This window comes from Balaenoptera borealis (assembly GCF_965194805.1).
Source record: "Balaenoptera borealis genome assembly, chromosome: 2".
NCBI classification, from domain to species: Eukaryota; Metazoa; Chordata; class Mammalia; order Artiodactyla; family Balaenopteridae; genus Balaenoptera; species Balaenoptera borealis.
In genome coordinates this window covers 64,096,889-64,115,189 of record NC_138867.1, presented here as the reverse complement: position 1 = coordinate 64,115,189, position 18,301 = coordinate 64,096,889, and the positions used below count along the sequence as shown (strand labels likewise).

Genomic DNA, 18,301 nt, shown 5'->3' with positions numbered 1-18,301 from the left:
TCTTAAGGAATGCAAAGAAGAATGAGACATTGTTCTTGTCCTGGAGAGCCAGAGTTCTCGGGGAAGACAAACCACGAATAACTAATTAACACCATACAGAGATAAGTGTGATAGAAAAGTATAAAGTGCAGGAGGACAGTGAAGAGACAGAGATTGTCTGGGGGAGTAAGTTAAAAACAGCATTGTGACATTTAAGTCAAGCAGGAAAGATGGGGAAGGCATTTTAGGCAAAGGAGCCAACATGTACCCAGGCAGCGTCAGCATGTTGTATTCTAACAACGAGAAGTAAGTTCTCTGTGACTGAAGCACAGTGCGTGCTTTGTGGGGAAGGGCAGGAGCTGATGCCCCAAAAGTAGTTTGGAGCCACATATGAAGGATTCCATGTGTTGGACTGAAGTTTGAACTTTTTCCTGATTGGGAAGCAGTTAGAGGTCTTTAAACATGCTTGTGGCCTGATTGGTTTGGGCTTCACAAAGATGCCTCTGATAGTGTGAAACATTCTGTATGTTACCCCAGGAGTCCAGGTGAGACCAGTGCTGGACCCAAGGCAACCGGGCTGGAGAAGGGAGAGGTGGATTGGAAATCCATTTTCATGATCAACTTGGCAGAAGTGAATGTGTTGAATGTAGAGCAAGAAGGAAAGAGAAGAACATCAGATTGTAAATTGAATGTCTGGGTAGATATGTTCTCTAGAATCTTTCATTAGGAGACGATTGAATTTACCTAGTCCTTTAGATGACTACTAAGATATACATTAACTCTCCAATTTGCATTAAGTAAAAAATTAGTCTAAAAGAATCAACCATGAGTAACAGGTCCTTTATTGGACAAAGAGGCTTCTTGGTCTCTGAAATCCTGTTGTCTGCTCATCTGTCACACTCCCGTGGGTGGTCTGTTCAGAGGGAAGTCTAGCCCCTGGTGCAAGGCCGCTGGAGCCTTCCTTGCTTTTCTCTCCAGGATCCCCAAGTCAGAGTGAGGACCTGTCTTGGGTAAGCCAGGGTTGAAGGATCCATGGGGGCAGCAAGATGGAGATATACACTGATGGTTCAGGGCAGCCTTCTAAAGCCAAGCCACAACATTACCCTGTTTGAGGAGTAGTCCTAAAAACTAATGCTGTTGTCATGGTTCCATCTTAATTTTTATCAGCTGGATGTGAATGAGGCTTCACTGTCAAATACTTAATGTGTTTGCTCGGATCTTTGGCTAACCAGTGTTTTTCCATGACTTTTTGACAGCTATTTTTTGTTCAATAATGAATAATAAAGTGAGATTTACCATCTGTAGATGACGTTTGTTTTATTTTGACATTTCTTTTCTATACGGCAAAGATTTTATAATTAGGTTTTCCCCCTGCCAAAAACATTGCTGAAAAATGATTTCCCCCCCAAAAATGTTTCATAGCTTCCTTTACTATTTGGAGTCATCTTTTTTTTTTTTTTTTTTTTTTTTTTCGGAAACCAATTGAACTTGTATTGACACCAACTTCATGACTCTCCTCAGTAGCCTTATGGGAATGGATAAAGTGGCTTGACCCAAGATAACACTGATTGGACTTAGCAATGTTACTTTTAAATAAAACCAACCCTATTTTCCCCCCTAAGGTGGCTTAGAGTTCATAATGGTCACAAACTAATACTACAGATAAAACATTTAAAATTTTGATCCAAGCCTTTTCTATCCTCCCACACTTGAAAGGTACCCGATGAACACCAATTTCCCAATCCTAGCATCACTAGCTTACAAACCTTAGGGTTAAAAACTCCCTTCTCATTTACCTAGTGTTCAATTTCCATCAGTTTCGATATACACTAGTGTAAATACCATCACTATTTTGCATGAAGTTAAGTATTCTACAGATCCCAGAGTCATAGGATTGAATCAGGAGCTCCCATCTTTTATGTGAACTTCAGTGGTACCATGGAGGCCAAGGCAATTTAATTTAGGTTAACCAGGATTTGTTTCAATTTGTAAGAGAAACTTCTTGCAACAGGTTTATTCAATTCTCTTAAAAAATGGTGGCATTCCTTTACTTTTCGCCTTTTGGAAGCAGCAGTTACATAAATGGAATAGTAGATTAAGTCTAAAAATGTGGGCCCTAGTCAACTTTCATTATTTTTCTGCATATGATCATGATAAAGGATCATGACATCCTTCACATTTCCAAGGAAAACCCAATTTAAAGTTTGTCCTTGCCAGACTCCATAAAACAGCCACTTTAGAGTAAACCAGCAGAGCATTGCATCACCCCAGTAAAGCTGTAGATTTCATCACATGCACCAACAAATCTACATGGCTGGTTTCTGCACTCCTCTTTTACAGAATTTTACACCTATTGTACCAAACGGCATTATTTATTTATTTATTTATTTTATTTTTTTGGCTGTGTTGGGTCTTTGTTTGCTGCATGCGGGCTTTCTGTAGTTGCAGTGAGCAAGGGCTACTCCTCTTTGCGGTGCGTGGGCTTCTCATTGCGGTGGCTTCTCTTGTTGCAGAGCACTGGCTCTAGGCGTGCGGGCTCAGTAGTTGTGGCACGCAAGCTCAGTAGTTGTGGCTCGCAGGCTCTAGAGTGCAGGCTCAGTAGTTGTGGTGCACGGGCTTAGTTGCTCCGCGGCATGTGGGATCTTCCCGGACCAGGGCTCAAACCCGTGTCCCCTGCATTGGCAGGCGGATTCTTAACCACTGAACCACCGGAGAATCCCCCAAACAGCATTTCCGGAGAATCCCCCAAACAGCATTTTAAACATGGACATATCAACTCCCTAATAAAGCAAAAACAAAGGCATTTCCCTTATTAGAAACAAGATACACCATCACTTAAAGTCTTCAAACATTATTGCACTTTAACTTTCAGAATTTGACAATGCATTCAATGAACAATCTGCACACAACTAGTTTTAACAGATTAAAAAACTTTTAAGCAGACATGGATGTCCTAAACTGTTTATTAGGTAAGAATTTTACAAACATTACTTATATTAGCGGTAGCGGTGGAACTGGAGAGTATTGCGCCTTCTCTAGGCTGCGCAGCAAGAACCACCAATCTGTGTCGTGGAACTTGTGGCCCTTGCCAAGGCCGCGGCTCTTCCTGCCTGCAGACGTCAGCCCCCGCATCTCCCTGTGCTTGTGGACTGGTTTGGTGATCCACTGGGTGTCAGGGTGTCTTCTGATAGCCTTATGGAATGGATCAGTGAGGATAACCTCAAAAAATTTGTACGTAGAATCTTCACCAACCCAGTAAGAATTCAGGACCCTCAGGGACCCACAGTGGCATCCAGCTTGCTCCTCGGCAACAGACTGAAGGCTTCGAGCAAACGAGCTGGTTGACACCATGGTGGACAGGCGTGCCGTAGGCGGCACCCTTAGGAACTGGGCGTTTGCGGCCACCGCGGCGCACACGAATCCGAAATATGACATAACCTTGCTTGGCCTTGTAGCCCAGCCTGCGCGCCTTGTTGGGCCGGGTGGGGCGGGGCGCCCAGAGCAGCGCCGAGAGCTGGCGGTACTGCCGGCAGCGCGCCCCGAGCAAAAGCGCATCACATCCGACTGCTTCTTCCTCCATAGCTCCTGGATGTGCTTGTAAGCGCGCATCTCGGCTCACCTGATGGCTGCCGCCGGACGGAAAGGCGAGTTATCTTATTTTGATTTGGAAGTTTTTTCATAAGTCAGCCAGGAAATGAAACATGAAAATTTTCTCTTGAAAATTAATTCTTAACAAGAACAAAAATTAACTTTTGCCCAAAGGAAAATTAGGAGAGAAAATGAAAAGAAACGTGTTTGAAATGGTGGTGGTTCCATTGTCTTTTTGAACTTTATGTCAGACTTAAGTGAACAATATTGGAAGCCCCCTTCTCTACCTTGTTTCAAATGAGCTGATTTTATTCTTGCTGTTACTCTGATCAGTTTTATGTCCAACTCCTTGAAATACCTGGGCAAATGAACCAATGGACCAATGACAGCACCCTATTTCTCAAAGGCCTAAGTCTGTGGATTTTTGCTGTTAAGTGGAGACCATCAGCCAGTGCCGCCTGGCCAGGTCCCTGGCAAAGCTGAATTGTCCTCTTCATGCAGTGGATTCTGCAGTTGGCTTTGTGACTGGGGAGCCCAAGAGAATGAGTTGCGGGTGTGTCAGTTAACAGTGCTTTCTCCCTGGAGTGCTCTCAAAAAAATGACGGAGGAAGCCACATCGGTAACAGACGATAGAACCGCTTATCATTGCTAATGGGAAAAACATCACAGAAGCTAATGCAAAAACAGTCACACGCACTGCATCGGCACCTCCCAAATAAGATGCGGAAACACCTTCCAGCTCCTACGGTAGCAGCCATGGCCAAATTCTCTTTACAGCCCAGAGTATTTGCCTTCCTGAGTCATACCTCAAGGGCCTAAGATCAGATTCCAGACCCACCCCACGCTTCTCCCTATCACCTCCGCTCTTGTTTCTACCATCTTCACCATCCACCATTTCTGTATTGAGCACTAACGAATAGGTGGAACTGAAAGAGACATTATCTAATATTTCAAAAGAGTGTTATCTATCAAAAATGGAGACAACAGGCATCTTCTACAATCCCTGAGCCAGTATCATTTATAGCAATCCAGACAGTAGAGGGAAATGATACTGCTGTCTTAGCCATTCTTGACTTCACAGGTAGAGTGTAAACACTTCTTTCCAGTGTATTTTTGTATCACATGAGCAGCACCTTCTTTTAAGTTTTGATACAGTGGTTATTGGTGACTGATACTCAGTGGAGTGTGAGGAATTCCCTTTGTCTGAAGATGGTGCCCCCTGTTTTGAACGTGCAGGTCTGCTCATGTGAAATAGAATGTGTATTTAATAAACTGGCTTGGGTGACCGTTTGCTTTGTCAAGAAGAGATGTGAGGTTTAAGAAAAGGTTCTTGTCTGATAGCAAATTATGAGATTGATTGTCACCCACCTGTGTTGAAGAACTGTTACCTTCCGCTAATGTAGCTCAAGACTCTTCCTTCTCCCCCTCACGAAGCACAGAGAAGAACTGAAGACCTGGCGTGTTAAGGGCTTGATCCGAAGCCTCCTTGACAGTAGAGCCTTGAACTTCTTACCCACCAGCAACAGAGGCTCCTCGTAAGGGAATTATCATCACCTTGAGATAGCTCTCCTACTGTATCACGGGAAGAGTGTACACTTAGCTGAGACTGACCATGCTTATGTTTTTCATAGAGAAGTAAAGTTCTATATAGATATAAAACTCACTCTATACCAAGGACCTCAGGAGCAGGGCACTCTGGGGGCAGGAGGAGCCTGGGAGTCACACAGACATTGTTTGAATCCTAGCTTTGCCACTTATTAGCTGTTTGGCATTTTCAAGTCTCTCTCTCTGTCTCTCTCATGACAAAATAGTTATAATACTAGACTATTTGTATTCTTATAAATATTAGCTGCCATTTATTGAGCACTTAGATTGTGCCAGGTACCCAGCCCCAAACCATTATTATAAATGATGTCACTTAATTCTCACCATAATACATGAATGAGGTAGGAATTATTATCTCTACATTAAAGATGAGAAACTGAGGCAGTGTATTGCCCTGGGTCGCACACCTAGTGAGTGGCTGGCATCATGCTTCAATTCCAGGTCTATCAGACTCCAGAGTCTGTGATAATGTGAAATTAAAAGGGTGCCTGGTACAGAGTGGGTGCTTAACAAATACTGGTTCTTTTTCCTTCCATGAGCATCCTTTGGCTTTGATAGAGCTTGATTTCTTTGTTAGAGTTCTTTATACATAACGTTCTATAGAGCACATCTGTCATACTGCCCTCCTGTGGTTCATTTGGATACCAGTGGCTTTTAGAAAGCATTTAATCGGAGTGTAATGCACATGCAAATAAGTGATATTTAAAACATATCTCTAAAGTCACCTCAGTGTATGAGTACTTTTGGAGATAATATGATTCTACAACCTCAGTATAAAAGAAATATGACTTTTTACTTTCTACAGTCCAACTTAATTTCTAACTCTGAGCCCCACCCAGCTGGTAAGATACTGAAGTCACTTTTGTATCTTCTCTGGCTTCCCCAATGTCCTCCATTCCCTTGGCTGTCTTGGGAGAGAAACCTTCTCTTCCCTGGCACACAGTATACGATGAAGCTTTGTCCTGCCATCCTTTCAAGAAGGGAGGAATTTTTCTTGCAATTATTTTTTCCATCCAACTGTTCTGTGTACAGAGACATTTAACCCACTGGCGAAGTCTTCAACTTTCACACTTAAGAGTTCAGATCACCAGGGAGTCAAATGTTAATTCTGTTACCAGTTTAAATGTTAGAAAAATTTTCCAGGAAGAAAATAAAAAGGTTCACTATCCCCACTAATTAGGAGCTTTAGGTTCCTAAGTGAAACTTATTCAGAGGTGTCTTTTCGTGTATGGGGAGGGGCTCCACCTACCTGGGTTCACTCTCCTGTGTTACACAAAGTCGCATGCATGCATTTGAATCCTAGTCCTCGCTCAGCACAGGGCTCTATCCCAAGCAGTTCCCCTCAGGGGCCTTCCTTGTTTTTCAGTGGCCCTCTCCATGGAGAATTTAAAGGTCTAGTGTCAGACATGTGCCGTGCTGCGCCCTGGTTATGTCTGTGGGATGGAGGGTTGTGTTGGGTGGGAGGAGGGTAGTGGAATGGGAGAGGGGAAAGAGGAATTTTCTTTCTTAGTTCCTAAGCACCATTTAATAATAACATGCGTCCAAGTCTTCTGTTCTTAAATGCATCTAACAGTTAACCTTGTCCTCATACCGTGGCCTAATTGTGTTTCAGATAACGGTGGGCAGACATTGGCAGGGGGCAATAACTGGCCCCTTCGAGGAAGAAAGTGGAGCCTGTGGGAAGGAGGCGTGCGAGGGGTGGGCTTTGTGGCCGGCCCCTTGCTGAAACGGAGGGGCGTGAAGAACCGGGAGCTCATCCACATTTCCGACTGGCTGCCGACCCTGGTGAAGCTGGCAGGGGGCAGCACAGAGGGCACCAAGCCTCTGGATGGCTTCGATGTGTGGAAAACCATCAGGTACCTGCCCACCTGTCTCTTTTCCCTCCCAGGACAGAAACTCTAAGAACAGCTTGACTTGATCGAGAAGGATCGCTTTTGCATGAATATGATAGTTCAGCTTGCAAATAGATGATTAAAAAAGAAGAAGAACTGCCTTTAGAAACACTGTAATTATATATGTATATATTTTTAAGTTCTGGATTTGAGATTGGGGGCCTGTGTTTTCTATGAGGAGTAAGATCGTCCTCAGTGGCTCACCCTCCGTGAGAGGTCTTTAAAGTGGAAGCTGTGCTAAGAAGTAGGATAGGGTATTGTTTGCTTCCTGCAGAGGGTCAGGGGACCTGCCCTGTTGCCTGCTAGGAGAATGGAGGACCAAGCAGGGGGAAGAGCTGGAATTTGAGTGGGGGAGCAGCTGTATACCCTTATTACACAGTAAGTATCTAATGAGCACCTACTATATACCAAGCCCTGTTCTAGGTGTGGAGGAACTAGGAATGAACAAGACAGGCACCATCCTGACTCTCATGGAGCTTATATTCTAGATGGGGAGTCGGGGGGGCGGGGGGTGGGAATAAACAAGTAAACCCATAAATAAGTAGATGACGTCCCATAATGATCTGCACTAGGAAGGCAGTAAAACAGTGTGTTGTGATACAGAGAGCTGGCAGATGTGAAGGAGGTACACAATCTGGGGAGCAGAACGCAGACTCAGCTTTGGCAATGGCCTTCCTGTTTAGCCACCGCTATGCCGAACAATGGCCCCCAAAATGGGGAGGTGTACACACCTGCAAGGGTGCAGGAAGAAAACTTTAAAACTTGTATTTGTAGTTAATTTTATCTCATCTTTTTTTAAGTATATATTTTATAAGATATATAATATATTAGTAGATTAGTACATATACCCAATTGATAAACAAATATAAATAAATGTACATATACTGGAGGTATTGTTTCTACTGATGGAGTGACAATGTCTAGTGTAATAGTTTTAAACCTCTGTTGGGTGTTACAGCAAGGGGTAGTGGCTGATTGACTGGTCCCCTAGTGACCAGGGGAAAATGACCTCCTCTGTTTACAGTTTTCCCCTTAGATATAAGTGAAATTAAATAATTGAACTAGAGAATGGCCATTTTTATTTATTTATTATTTTTCTCTTGCTTTTTTGTTCAGAAAGCTTTTTTCTCAGCTTGAAATCCGCTAAATATTTATATTTTCTTCTAAGTGTTGTGGTTTGATTTTCTTCCATGTAATTCTTGAACTGTTGTGAAATGATTTTGTGTGCTACGTGAGGTCAATATCTAAATCAGAGGAATGGGGTTTTTCTCAAATTTTTGAATCACAGAGCTCCTTGAGACTCTGAAAGCTATGAGGTTACCAAAAAAAGTACCTAAGCATATGTACAATAATTTAGATAGAATTTATTTTTATGATGTTAGATATTGATTACACATTCTTTTCTGTGTACACATAGAAAAATATGACATTCTTTGAAAACCTTTGCCTCTCACTCATTTTTAATGCAAAAATTAATACCTACTTTATGGTAAAAAGGAAATAAAACTTTCCAAACAAAGCAAAACTTGAACTTCAGCTTATCGCCAACTTCCACCATGAAGGCTGTTGAAGTTTGACTTACAGAAGCAGGAGAAAGTTTTGAGTGGTTTTGATATGATAACCTATGTGTCAGCCTTGCCATCCAATCAGTTTTGATTTTTTTGTTTTGTTTCGTTCTGGTGGCAAAAAAAAAACCACACTTGGCTTATTGTGGCTTATAAAAGCACACATGAGCAAATGGATCTATCGTGGCATACTTGGCCAAATGAGGGTAGAACTGAGTTGAGAAACAGATGAATTTATTTGGAATAATTTCCTCTGTTCCCAGATTCACTGAGGTTCTGATCTTTGGCAAAGTGCAAGTCATTGATGTTCATCCATATCACCAATTTTGGACTATAAACCCACATTTCAATCTTAAAATTATCTTTGTCAGGAGTTTGGCACATACTTGCTTCTGCCTGCTGAGAAATTGGAAAAAGTTTTGCCACCCTTAACTCCAGATTGCAGAAGGTCTTTCCTCAGTGTCAGAGGCATGCTGAACTCCTAGTGACCCATCTTGAATAGAACAGGAGCTCTGAGTCCTTCAGCAGCAGACATAATGTTGACTGCAGGGCTGTAACTAGAATATTACAACCAAAACTATTGTCCAAGTACGTGAAACCATGAGAGAGTGGCTTTCCTTTTCTATTTGAAAAAAGTAAAATTTCTGCCCAATGTCTAATCAAGCATTTCAAGACTTTCCTCTGGAAATTCAGCAAATTTCTGTTTAGTAAGTGAAGAACTGCTCTCATTCTGCTCCCTTTTCCTGATGAAAGATCCTGAAAGCAATGATTCAGCCCCCACTGTCCCGATGAAGTTGATGCTCCTCACAGCACTAGGCAAGCGTTCATTCAGTACTAGCGGCAGAGCATTTGGCACCCATGCCGGCCGATGCAGAAAGCAACCAGTCACATTGACGTCAGGAGCTTCTCTTCCAAAGCAGTATAAACAAATGGACAGCCAAATGTCGGATTCTCAGTCTATGCCCAGAGTTCTCGACCTTTTTTTCAGTAAGATGTTTACTTGGAAATACCATTTTCAAGATGATGGTAGTTTCTGAAAATTTCAAAAAGGTCTCATGAAATAGGAATGCCGGAAATGGCAGTAACAGAGTCGGCTATGCTGAGAGTATCCGTTTCACTAGTCGTGTAGTTATCAATTCCTCTTAGGTCTGCTCCAAAATATTAAATTTTAGAAGAAATAGCCATTCTGGAGTGGGTGACATTCTTTGCAATCTGAGTTCCTTGACTGCTTCAGTTTTTCACCTGTTCGTAGCCACAGAACATGTTTGTCAATTCTAGGGAACATGGCTTCTCCAAGTTCTTTCTGATTCTGTATAGTTTCTCTGCTTTTCAACTTGATAAGCAGCCTATAGGTTGTTTCAAGACACTTCGAAGGATTTTTAAACTTACTTTATATTTCATTAAATTTATATAACCAAAGCAGAACCCCTAATCATAATGGTAGGAATGTTTTTCCTTTCTTATTAATGGGAAACTCTTCTAGATGTTATAACATCACAGTGGGGACTTCCCTGGTGGCGTAGTGGTTAAAAATCCGCCTGCCAATGCAGGGCACACGGGTTCGAGCCTTGGTCCGGGAAGATACCACATGCTGCGGAGCAACTAAACCCGTGCACCGCAACTACTGAGCCTGTGCTCTAGAGCCCGCGAGCCACAACTACTGAGCCTGTGTGCCACAACTACTGAAGCTCGCGCGCCTAGAGCCCGTGCTCCGCAAAAAGTGAAGCCACCACAATGAGAAGCCCACGCACTGCAATGAAGAGTAGCCCCCACTTGCTGCAACTAGAGAAAGCCCGGGTACAGCAACGAAGACCCAACACAGCCAAAAATTAATTAATTAATTATTTAAAAAAACATGACAGTGGTGACAATCAAATATTACCTGATGATGTGAAATATCTTAAAAACTTAGTATGAAACTATAAAGACTTTCCCCACCTATGGATTCAGTTTCAAGAGGAATTTTGAAGGAAAGATAAGTCACTTTTCACCCCATTTTCACAGATACCATGAAGCCCAATGAAGTATAATTCTTAATGAGCCAAAGTTTAAGAACCTCTGAACTAAAATGATGCTTTATTCCAAATATTACCAAGACAACCCAGACTGATTTTTGAGTAATTATTATTGAATAATAATTTCATTATTATTATTATCGAATATTTCCTTTTTCACTGATTTGCAGTACCACTTTATGTTCTAAGTTCTTATTAGTGCTATGATCTGTCTTGGTGCCATCTACTTTAGTCCACTGACTTAGCTGTTCTTGTGTTAGCACCTCACTGTTGTAATCTGTAATCTGTTGTAAACATACCTTTTAGAGTATATTTAAATACCTGGCAGAAATAGCTATTCACCTCCCCATTGTATTTCCTTTACAAAATTTCCTTGACAAGTCCCACTTTTTAATTTTTTCTGATGAACTCTGGAATTATTTCATTAAAAGAAAAGCTTCTTAAAAATTAAATGAGATTAACCATGAAAATTAATTTGGGAAGAATGGAGATATTTAGTCTTCTCACCTGGACACTTAAAGTTGCCCTCTGCTTGCTGATGTTCTTTTCGTTGTTTTTTTTTTTTAATTATTTTTTCTCTACGTATTTCATTTTGGATAGATTCTGTTAGCATGCCTTCAAGATTATTAATTTTTTTCTCGATTCCTAATCTTCTATTAATTCCATCCAGTATATTTTTCTTTTTTTAATCTATTTTTAAATGTGATAAAATACACATAACAAAATTTACTTAGCCATTTTTAAGTGTACAGTTCAGTAGTGTTAAGTGTATTCACATTGTTGTATAACTAATCTCCAGAAATTTTTATATCTTGCAGAACTAAAGCTCTATATTTATTAAACAACAGTTCTCTACTTTCCCCTCCCCCCAGCCTCTGACAACCACCCTTCTACTTTCTGTCCCTATAAATTTGACTACTGCAGATACCTCATACAAATGAAATCCTACAGTATTTGTCTTTTTGTGACTGGCTTATTTCATTTACCATAGAATCCTCAAGGTTCATTCATGTAGCATGTATCAGAATTTCCTTCCTTTTTTAAGGCTGATTAATATTCCATTTATGTATATACCACATTTTGTTTATCCATTCATCCATTGTTGGACAGTTGTGTTGTTTCCACCTTTGACTATTGTGAATAATGCTGCTATGAACATAGGTGTACAAAACTCTCTTTGAGACCCTGCTTTCTGTTCTTTTAGTTATATACCTAGAAGTGGAATTGCTGCATCATATGGTAATTCTATTTCTAATTTTTTGAAGAACTGCTGTACTGTTTGGCCTGGTGGCTGTACCATTTTATATTCTCACCAACAATGTGCAAGAGTTCCAGTTTCTCTTCATCCTCACCAGCACTGATTCTTTCCTTCCCTTTAAAAAAAATTTGATAGTAGCCATTCTATTGGATGTGAAGTGATACCTCATTGTGGTTTTGATTTGCATTTCCCTTGTATTTAGGGATGTTGAGCATCTTTTCATGTGTTCGCAGGCCATTTGTGTATCTTCTTTGGAGAAAGATCTACTTGAGTCCTTCATCTATTTTTTTTTTTCTTTTCTTTTTTCTTAACATCTTTATTGGAGTATAATTGCTTTACAATGGTGTGTTAGTTTCTGCTTTATAACAAAGTGAATCAGTTATACATATACATATGTCCCCATATCTCTTCCCTCTTGCATCTCCCTCCCTCCCACCCTCCCTATCCCACCCCTCTAGGTAGTCACAAAGCACTGAGCTGATCTCCCTGTGCTATGTGGCTGCTTCCCACTAGCTATCTATTTTACATTTGGTAGTGTATATATGTCCATGCCACTCTTTCACTTTGTCCCAGCTTACCCTTCCCCCTCCCCGTATCCTCAAGTCCATTCTCTAGTAAGTCTGTGTCTTTATTCCCATCTTGTCCCTAGGTTCTTCATGACCTTTTTTTTTCTCTCTCTCTTTTTTTTTTTTTAGATTCCATATATATGTGTTAGCATATGGTATTTGTTTTTCTCTTTCTGACTTACTTCACTCTGTATGACAGACTCTAGGTCCATCCACCTCACTACAAATAACTCAATTTCGTTTCTTTTTATGGCTGAGTAATATTCCATTGTATATATGTGCCACATCTTCTTTATCCATTCATCTGTTGATGGACATTTAGGTTGCTTCCATGTCCTGGCTATTGTAAATAGAGCTGCAGTGAACATTTTGGTACATTATTCTTTTTGAATTATGGTTTTCTCAGGGTAAATGCCCAGTAGTGGGATTGCTGGGTCGTATGGTAGTTCTATTTTTAGTTTTTTAAGGAACCTCCATACTGTTCTCCGTAGTGGCTGGATCAATTTACATTCCCACCAACAGTGCAAGAGGGTTCCACAATTTGTATGGAAACACAAAAGACCCCGAATAGCCAAAGCAATCTTGAGAAAGAAAAACGGAGCTGGAGGAATCAGGCTCCCTGACTTCAGACTATACTACAAAGCTACAGTAATCAAGACAGTATGGTACTGGCACAAAAACAGAAATATAGATCAATGGAACAGGATAGAAAGCCCAGAGATAAACCCACACACATGTGGTCACCTTATCTTTGATAAAGGAGGCAAGAATATACAGTGGAGAAAAGACAGCCTCTTCAATGAGTGGTGCTGGGAAAACTGGACAGCTACATGTAAAAGAATGAAATTAGAACATTCCCTAACACCATACACAAAAATAAACTCAAAATGGATTAAAGACCTAAATGTAAGGCCAGACACTATCAAACTCTTAGAGGAAAACATAGGCAGAACAGTCTATGACATAAATCACAGCAAGATCCTTTTTGACCCACTTCCTAGAGAAATGGAAGTAAAAACAAAAATAAACAAATAGGACCTAATGAAACTTAAAAGCTTTTGCCCAGCAAAGAAAACCATAAACAAGATGAAAAGACAACCCTCAGAATAGGAGAAAATATTTGCAAATGAAGCAACTGACAAAGGATTAATCTCCAAAATTTACATGCAGCTCAATATCAAAAAAACAAACATCCATTTTTAAATGAGATTGTTTGGTTTTTTGTGTTGTTGAGTTGCAGGAGTTCTTTATATATTCTGGATATTAACTCCTTATTTTATATATATATATATATATATATATATATATATATATATATATATATATATATATATATGGTTAGCAAATATTTTCTCCCATTCTGTAGATTGCCTTTTCATTCTAATGAATATGTCCTTTGATGTATAGTTTTTTTTAAAGGATTCATGAATTTTGTATATTTAAAATATTTGAATGCAGTTATTAGCTTAATATTTATGAATCTTGTACTAGTCATCAATAATCTTATAAATCATGCAATTGAAAATATTCAGAACTTATAATATCACTTATTTATTTAAATTAAAATACACTTGATTTACAATATTGTGTTAGTTTCTGGTGTACAGCAAAGTGATTCAGTTATATATTCATATTTTTTCAGATTATTTTCCATTATAGGTTATTACAAGATATTGAATATAGTTCCCTGGGTTATGCAGTAAATCCTTGTTGCTTATCTGTTTTATGTAGAGTAGTTTGTATCTGTTAATCCCATACTCCTAATTTATCCCTCGCCCCCTCCCTTCCCTTTGGTAACCATAAATTTGTTTTCCATGTCTCTGAGTCTGTTTCTGTTTTGTATATAAATTCATTTGTATTATTTTTTAGATTCCACATATAAGCAATATCACATAATATTTGTCTTTCCCTGTCTGGCTTACTTCACTTAGTATGATATTCTCTAGGTCCATCCATATTGCTGCAAATGGCATTACTCATTCTATTTTACAGCTAAGTAATATTCCATTGTATACATATACCACACCTTCTTAAACCAATCATCTGTCGATGGCCACTTGGGTTGTTTCCATGTCTTGGCTACTATGAATAGTGCTGCTATGAACATTGGGCTGCATGTATCTTTTTGAATTAGAGTTTTCACCTTTTCAGCATATATGCCCAGGAGTGGGATTGCTGAATCATATGGTAGCTCTACTTTTAGTTTTTTAAGGAACCTCCATATTGTTTTCCACAGTAGCTGCACCAGTCTACTTTCCCACCAACAGTGTAGGAGGGTTCCCAGAAAGGGGAACCACCATTTATTATTCGTAGGCTTTTTCATGATAGCCATTCTGACCAGTGTGAGGTGATACCTCATTGTGTTTTTATTTGCATTTCTCTAATAATTAGCGATGTTGAACATCTTTTCATGTGCCTTTTGGCCATCTGTCCGTCTTCTTTGGAGAAATGTCTATTTAGGTCTTCTGCCCATTTTTTGATTAGGTTGTTTGTTTTTTTGATATTGAGTTGTATGAGCTGTTTTTATATTTTGGATATTAACCCCTCATCAGTTGCATCATGTACAAATATTTTCTCCCATTCTGCAGATTGTCTTTTCATTTTGTTGACGATTTCCTTTGCTTTTAAGTTTGATTAGGTCCCATTTGTTTATTTTTGCTTTTATTTCTTTTGCCTTGGGAGACAGAGCTAAGAAAATAACTGCTATGATTTATGTCCAAGAATGTTTTGCCTCCATCCAGTATGTTTTTCATCTCACATATTCTAGGTTTTCACTTGTAGAAGTCCAATTTGGATCTTTCATATCTTTTTTATATCCAACATTCTAAACATACAGAATATAGTTTATAATAACTGTTTTAATGTCCTCTGCTAATTCCAACATCTATGTCAGTTCTGGGTTGGTTGTGATCGAATGGTTACCTCATTATGGGTCATGTTTCCATGACTTTTAATCTTTGATTTGATGCCAGGCATTGTACGTTTTACCTTCTTGGATATTTATTTATTGTTATAACTCATCTTGCTTTTTCTGAGATGAAGTTAAATTAGTTGAGAACACTTTGAGCCTTCTGGGTATTGCATTTATGATTTATTAGGCAGGTCCAGAGCAGTGTCCAGTCTAGGGCTACCTATTCTTCACTGCTGAGTCAAAACCTCCCTAGTAATCTACCAAGTGCCCTGTGAATTTTAAGTTTTTCCAATCTGGCTGATGGGAACAGATACTATTTTTCCCAACTCCATGTGAATGTTGGGCACTGGTCCCTTTAATCCTTTCAGATGGTTCTTTCCCTAGTTTTGGGTAGTTCTCTTACATACGTCTGATCAGTGCTCAGCTAAATATTCTAAGGGGGCTCTCTGCAAATCTCCAGGGTTCTCTTTCTGTGCAACTTTCTCTTCTCTGGTACTGTATCCTATCAACTCTAGCTCCCTGGGTCTCCCTGGGCCCTCAGCTCTCAAATCAGGGAGTCCACTGGGTTATGCCTCAGTTCCCCATCCCTGTACCAGGGCTTAGAATCTTATTATTCTCAAGGTAGTAAGCTAAGGCAATAATAAGACTCACCTCCTTTGTTTCCTGTCACTCAGGGATCACTGTCCTTTGCCTGATATCTCATCTTTTGAAAACTGTTGTTTCATATATTCTGTCTGTTTCCCTTTAGGTTGTTTTAGGTAGGAGGGTAAATCCAGTCTGCCTGTTACTCCATCTTGGCTGGAAGCAGAAATACCCAAAGAAAATTTTATTGTGCCTTTACTTTTTTGATCGATATTTTCCTGTTTATTTTCTACTTTCAAGTGCTTTTTAATTCAATCTGGGATCATAGACCCAGCTTTCTGAAATATAATATTGTAAATCTTATAACTCTTCTAAAGAGTTTTTCTTCTGCATTCAACTTTGTAATCACATATAGAGAAAGTATGTATACTGATCTATATGTTAATTAATTTTTATATTACAAATACTCCTTAACTTTCACATTCTCAGTTCCTAATTTTAATTAATCTTTTGATCAGTTGGTTAATACTTTAATTTTCATAGAGGCACATAAATGATAAGGCTTTTTAAAAAAATCTTTGCATATGGAAGAATATCTTTCTATTACCTTCAAACAAAAATAATAATTTGACAAAGAATTCTTGTCAAATCTTTTCTCCTTATGATTCTATAGACACTACTTTATTGTCTTCTGGTAAGTACCTTTACAGCAAAGTGTACCAAGTTTACCTGCAAACACAGAGAAAGCTGAGATTACAATCTTGGTATATCTGACAAGGTAGAATTTATGTCAAAATTATTGTTAAGAATAATGGTGGAAATAGTGCAAATGGTGATTTCTTCTTTGACCCATGTGTTTAGAAGTGTGTTGTTTATTTTCCAAATATTTCAGGTTTTCTCTGTTAGATTATTGATTTCTAGTTTAATTCTGTTGTTGTCAGAGGACATACTTTTTATTATGTCAATCCTTTTAAATTTGAGACTTGGTCCACTTTCTTGGAGTCTATGCCATGTAGTCTTGAAAAGAATGTGTATTTTGTAGTTATTAGGTGTAATATTAGGTTTTTCTTTGTGATCCAATCAGAAAATATTTTATTTCAGTAGATGAGTTTTTATATATTGCTATAATTTTTATCCTTAGCTTTGTTGTATTGTTCTATGTTATATTTATTTTTTATCTTTGATCTTATGTTGTTTCTTTTAATATTTAGAACAATGTATAGTTTATTCTAGTGTCATCATTATACTAATATCTTTATATAATTCTCTAGTCCCTTTTTAGGTTCTGCTATTTGGTTTGTCAGCTTTAAATGTCATCTTCGACTCCCACTTATTACCTATAAGGAAATCAACAACTTATTCAATTTTACCCTTTCTCTTGCCTTTCTCTTTCAGTTTTATTTTTAGTTCTATTATTTCTACTTTGTCAGAGCATATAATATATAATGCTGTTCTTCTATCCTTGTCCACAAGTTTGTTTTTGTCTTAGATCTATAATAATATATTCTGTGCTAACCACTTGTCCATTTCTAAAGTGTTCTCAATTATCTCTTAGTTGGAGGAATTCATTCTTTAATAGATTTCTCAGGATTCTTTGGATTTTTGCCCATATATTAAAACCATTCCTACAATTTTGATAATAGCAAAGCAGTTCAACTGATATAAAATCCTTGTCTCATACTTTCCCTTCCTTGAGTTTCTAGAAAATGTTACCCCACTGTATACTTGTTTTGTATGTTGCTGTCTATAAATTTAATGTTACTGTGATCTTCTTTCTTTTTTTTTATACATTTATTTACTTTATTTATTTATTTTTGGCTGCGTTGGGTCTTCATTGCTGCATGCGGGCTTTCTCTAGTTGCGGTGAGCGGGGGCTAATCTTCATTGCACTGTGCGGGCTTCTCATTGAGGTGGCTTCTTTTGTTGCAGAACACGGGCTCTAGGTGCATGGGCTTCAGTAGTTATGGCACATGGGCTAAGTAGTTGTGGCTCGCGGGCTCTAGAGTGCAGGCTCAGTAGTTGTGGCACACAGGCTTAGTTGCTCCCCGGCATGTGGGATCTTCCCAGACCAGGTCTCTGGAGGTCTGAAAGATTTTTATTATCACTATTATTATTTAAAGTCTAAGACTTTTTTACTAGATATGTCTCAAAAGTGACCAAACTGGGTCAGGTTCCTAGATGCACAGTAGGGTACACTCAGGTCTTTTATTTCAGAGTTTATTTTAATTATAGTTTTAAATTGACATTCTATTGTGTTTCTTTTTCAGGGACTCCAATTACAGATATTATTGAACCTTGTTTGCATATCTTTTGCCTCTTTCAGTTCCTTTCTGATCATTT

At 39.0% G+C, this 18,301-nt stretch overlaps 1 protein-coding gene and 1 pseudogene across 3 annotated transcripts in view; one reads left to right on the top strand and one right to left on the bottom strand.

Annotated features, from left to right (window-relative positions):
• The window catches only part of ARSB (arylsulfatase B), a 177,373-nt gene that overhangs the window by 75,389 nt on the left and 83,683 nt on the right, over positions 1-18,301 (top strand). For both annotated transcript variants that reach the window (XM_082377514.1, XM_082377515.1), the window contains exon 5: positions 6,785-7,028. In XM_082377514.1, the coding sequence (XP_082233640.1) occupies positions 6,785-7,028 (244 nt within the window). The remainder of the gene's footprint in view (positions 1-6,784; positions 7,029-18,301) is intronic.
• LOC309622448 (large ribosomal subunit protein eL15 pseudogene) lies at positions 2,925-6,776 on the bottom strand (annotated as a pseudogene). Its single transcript has one exon. The product of its transcript is annotated as a large ribosomal subunit protein eL15 pseudogene (transcript).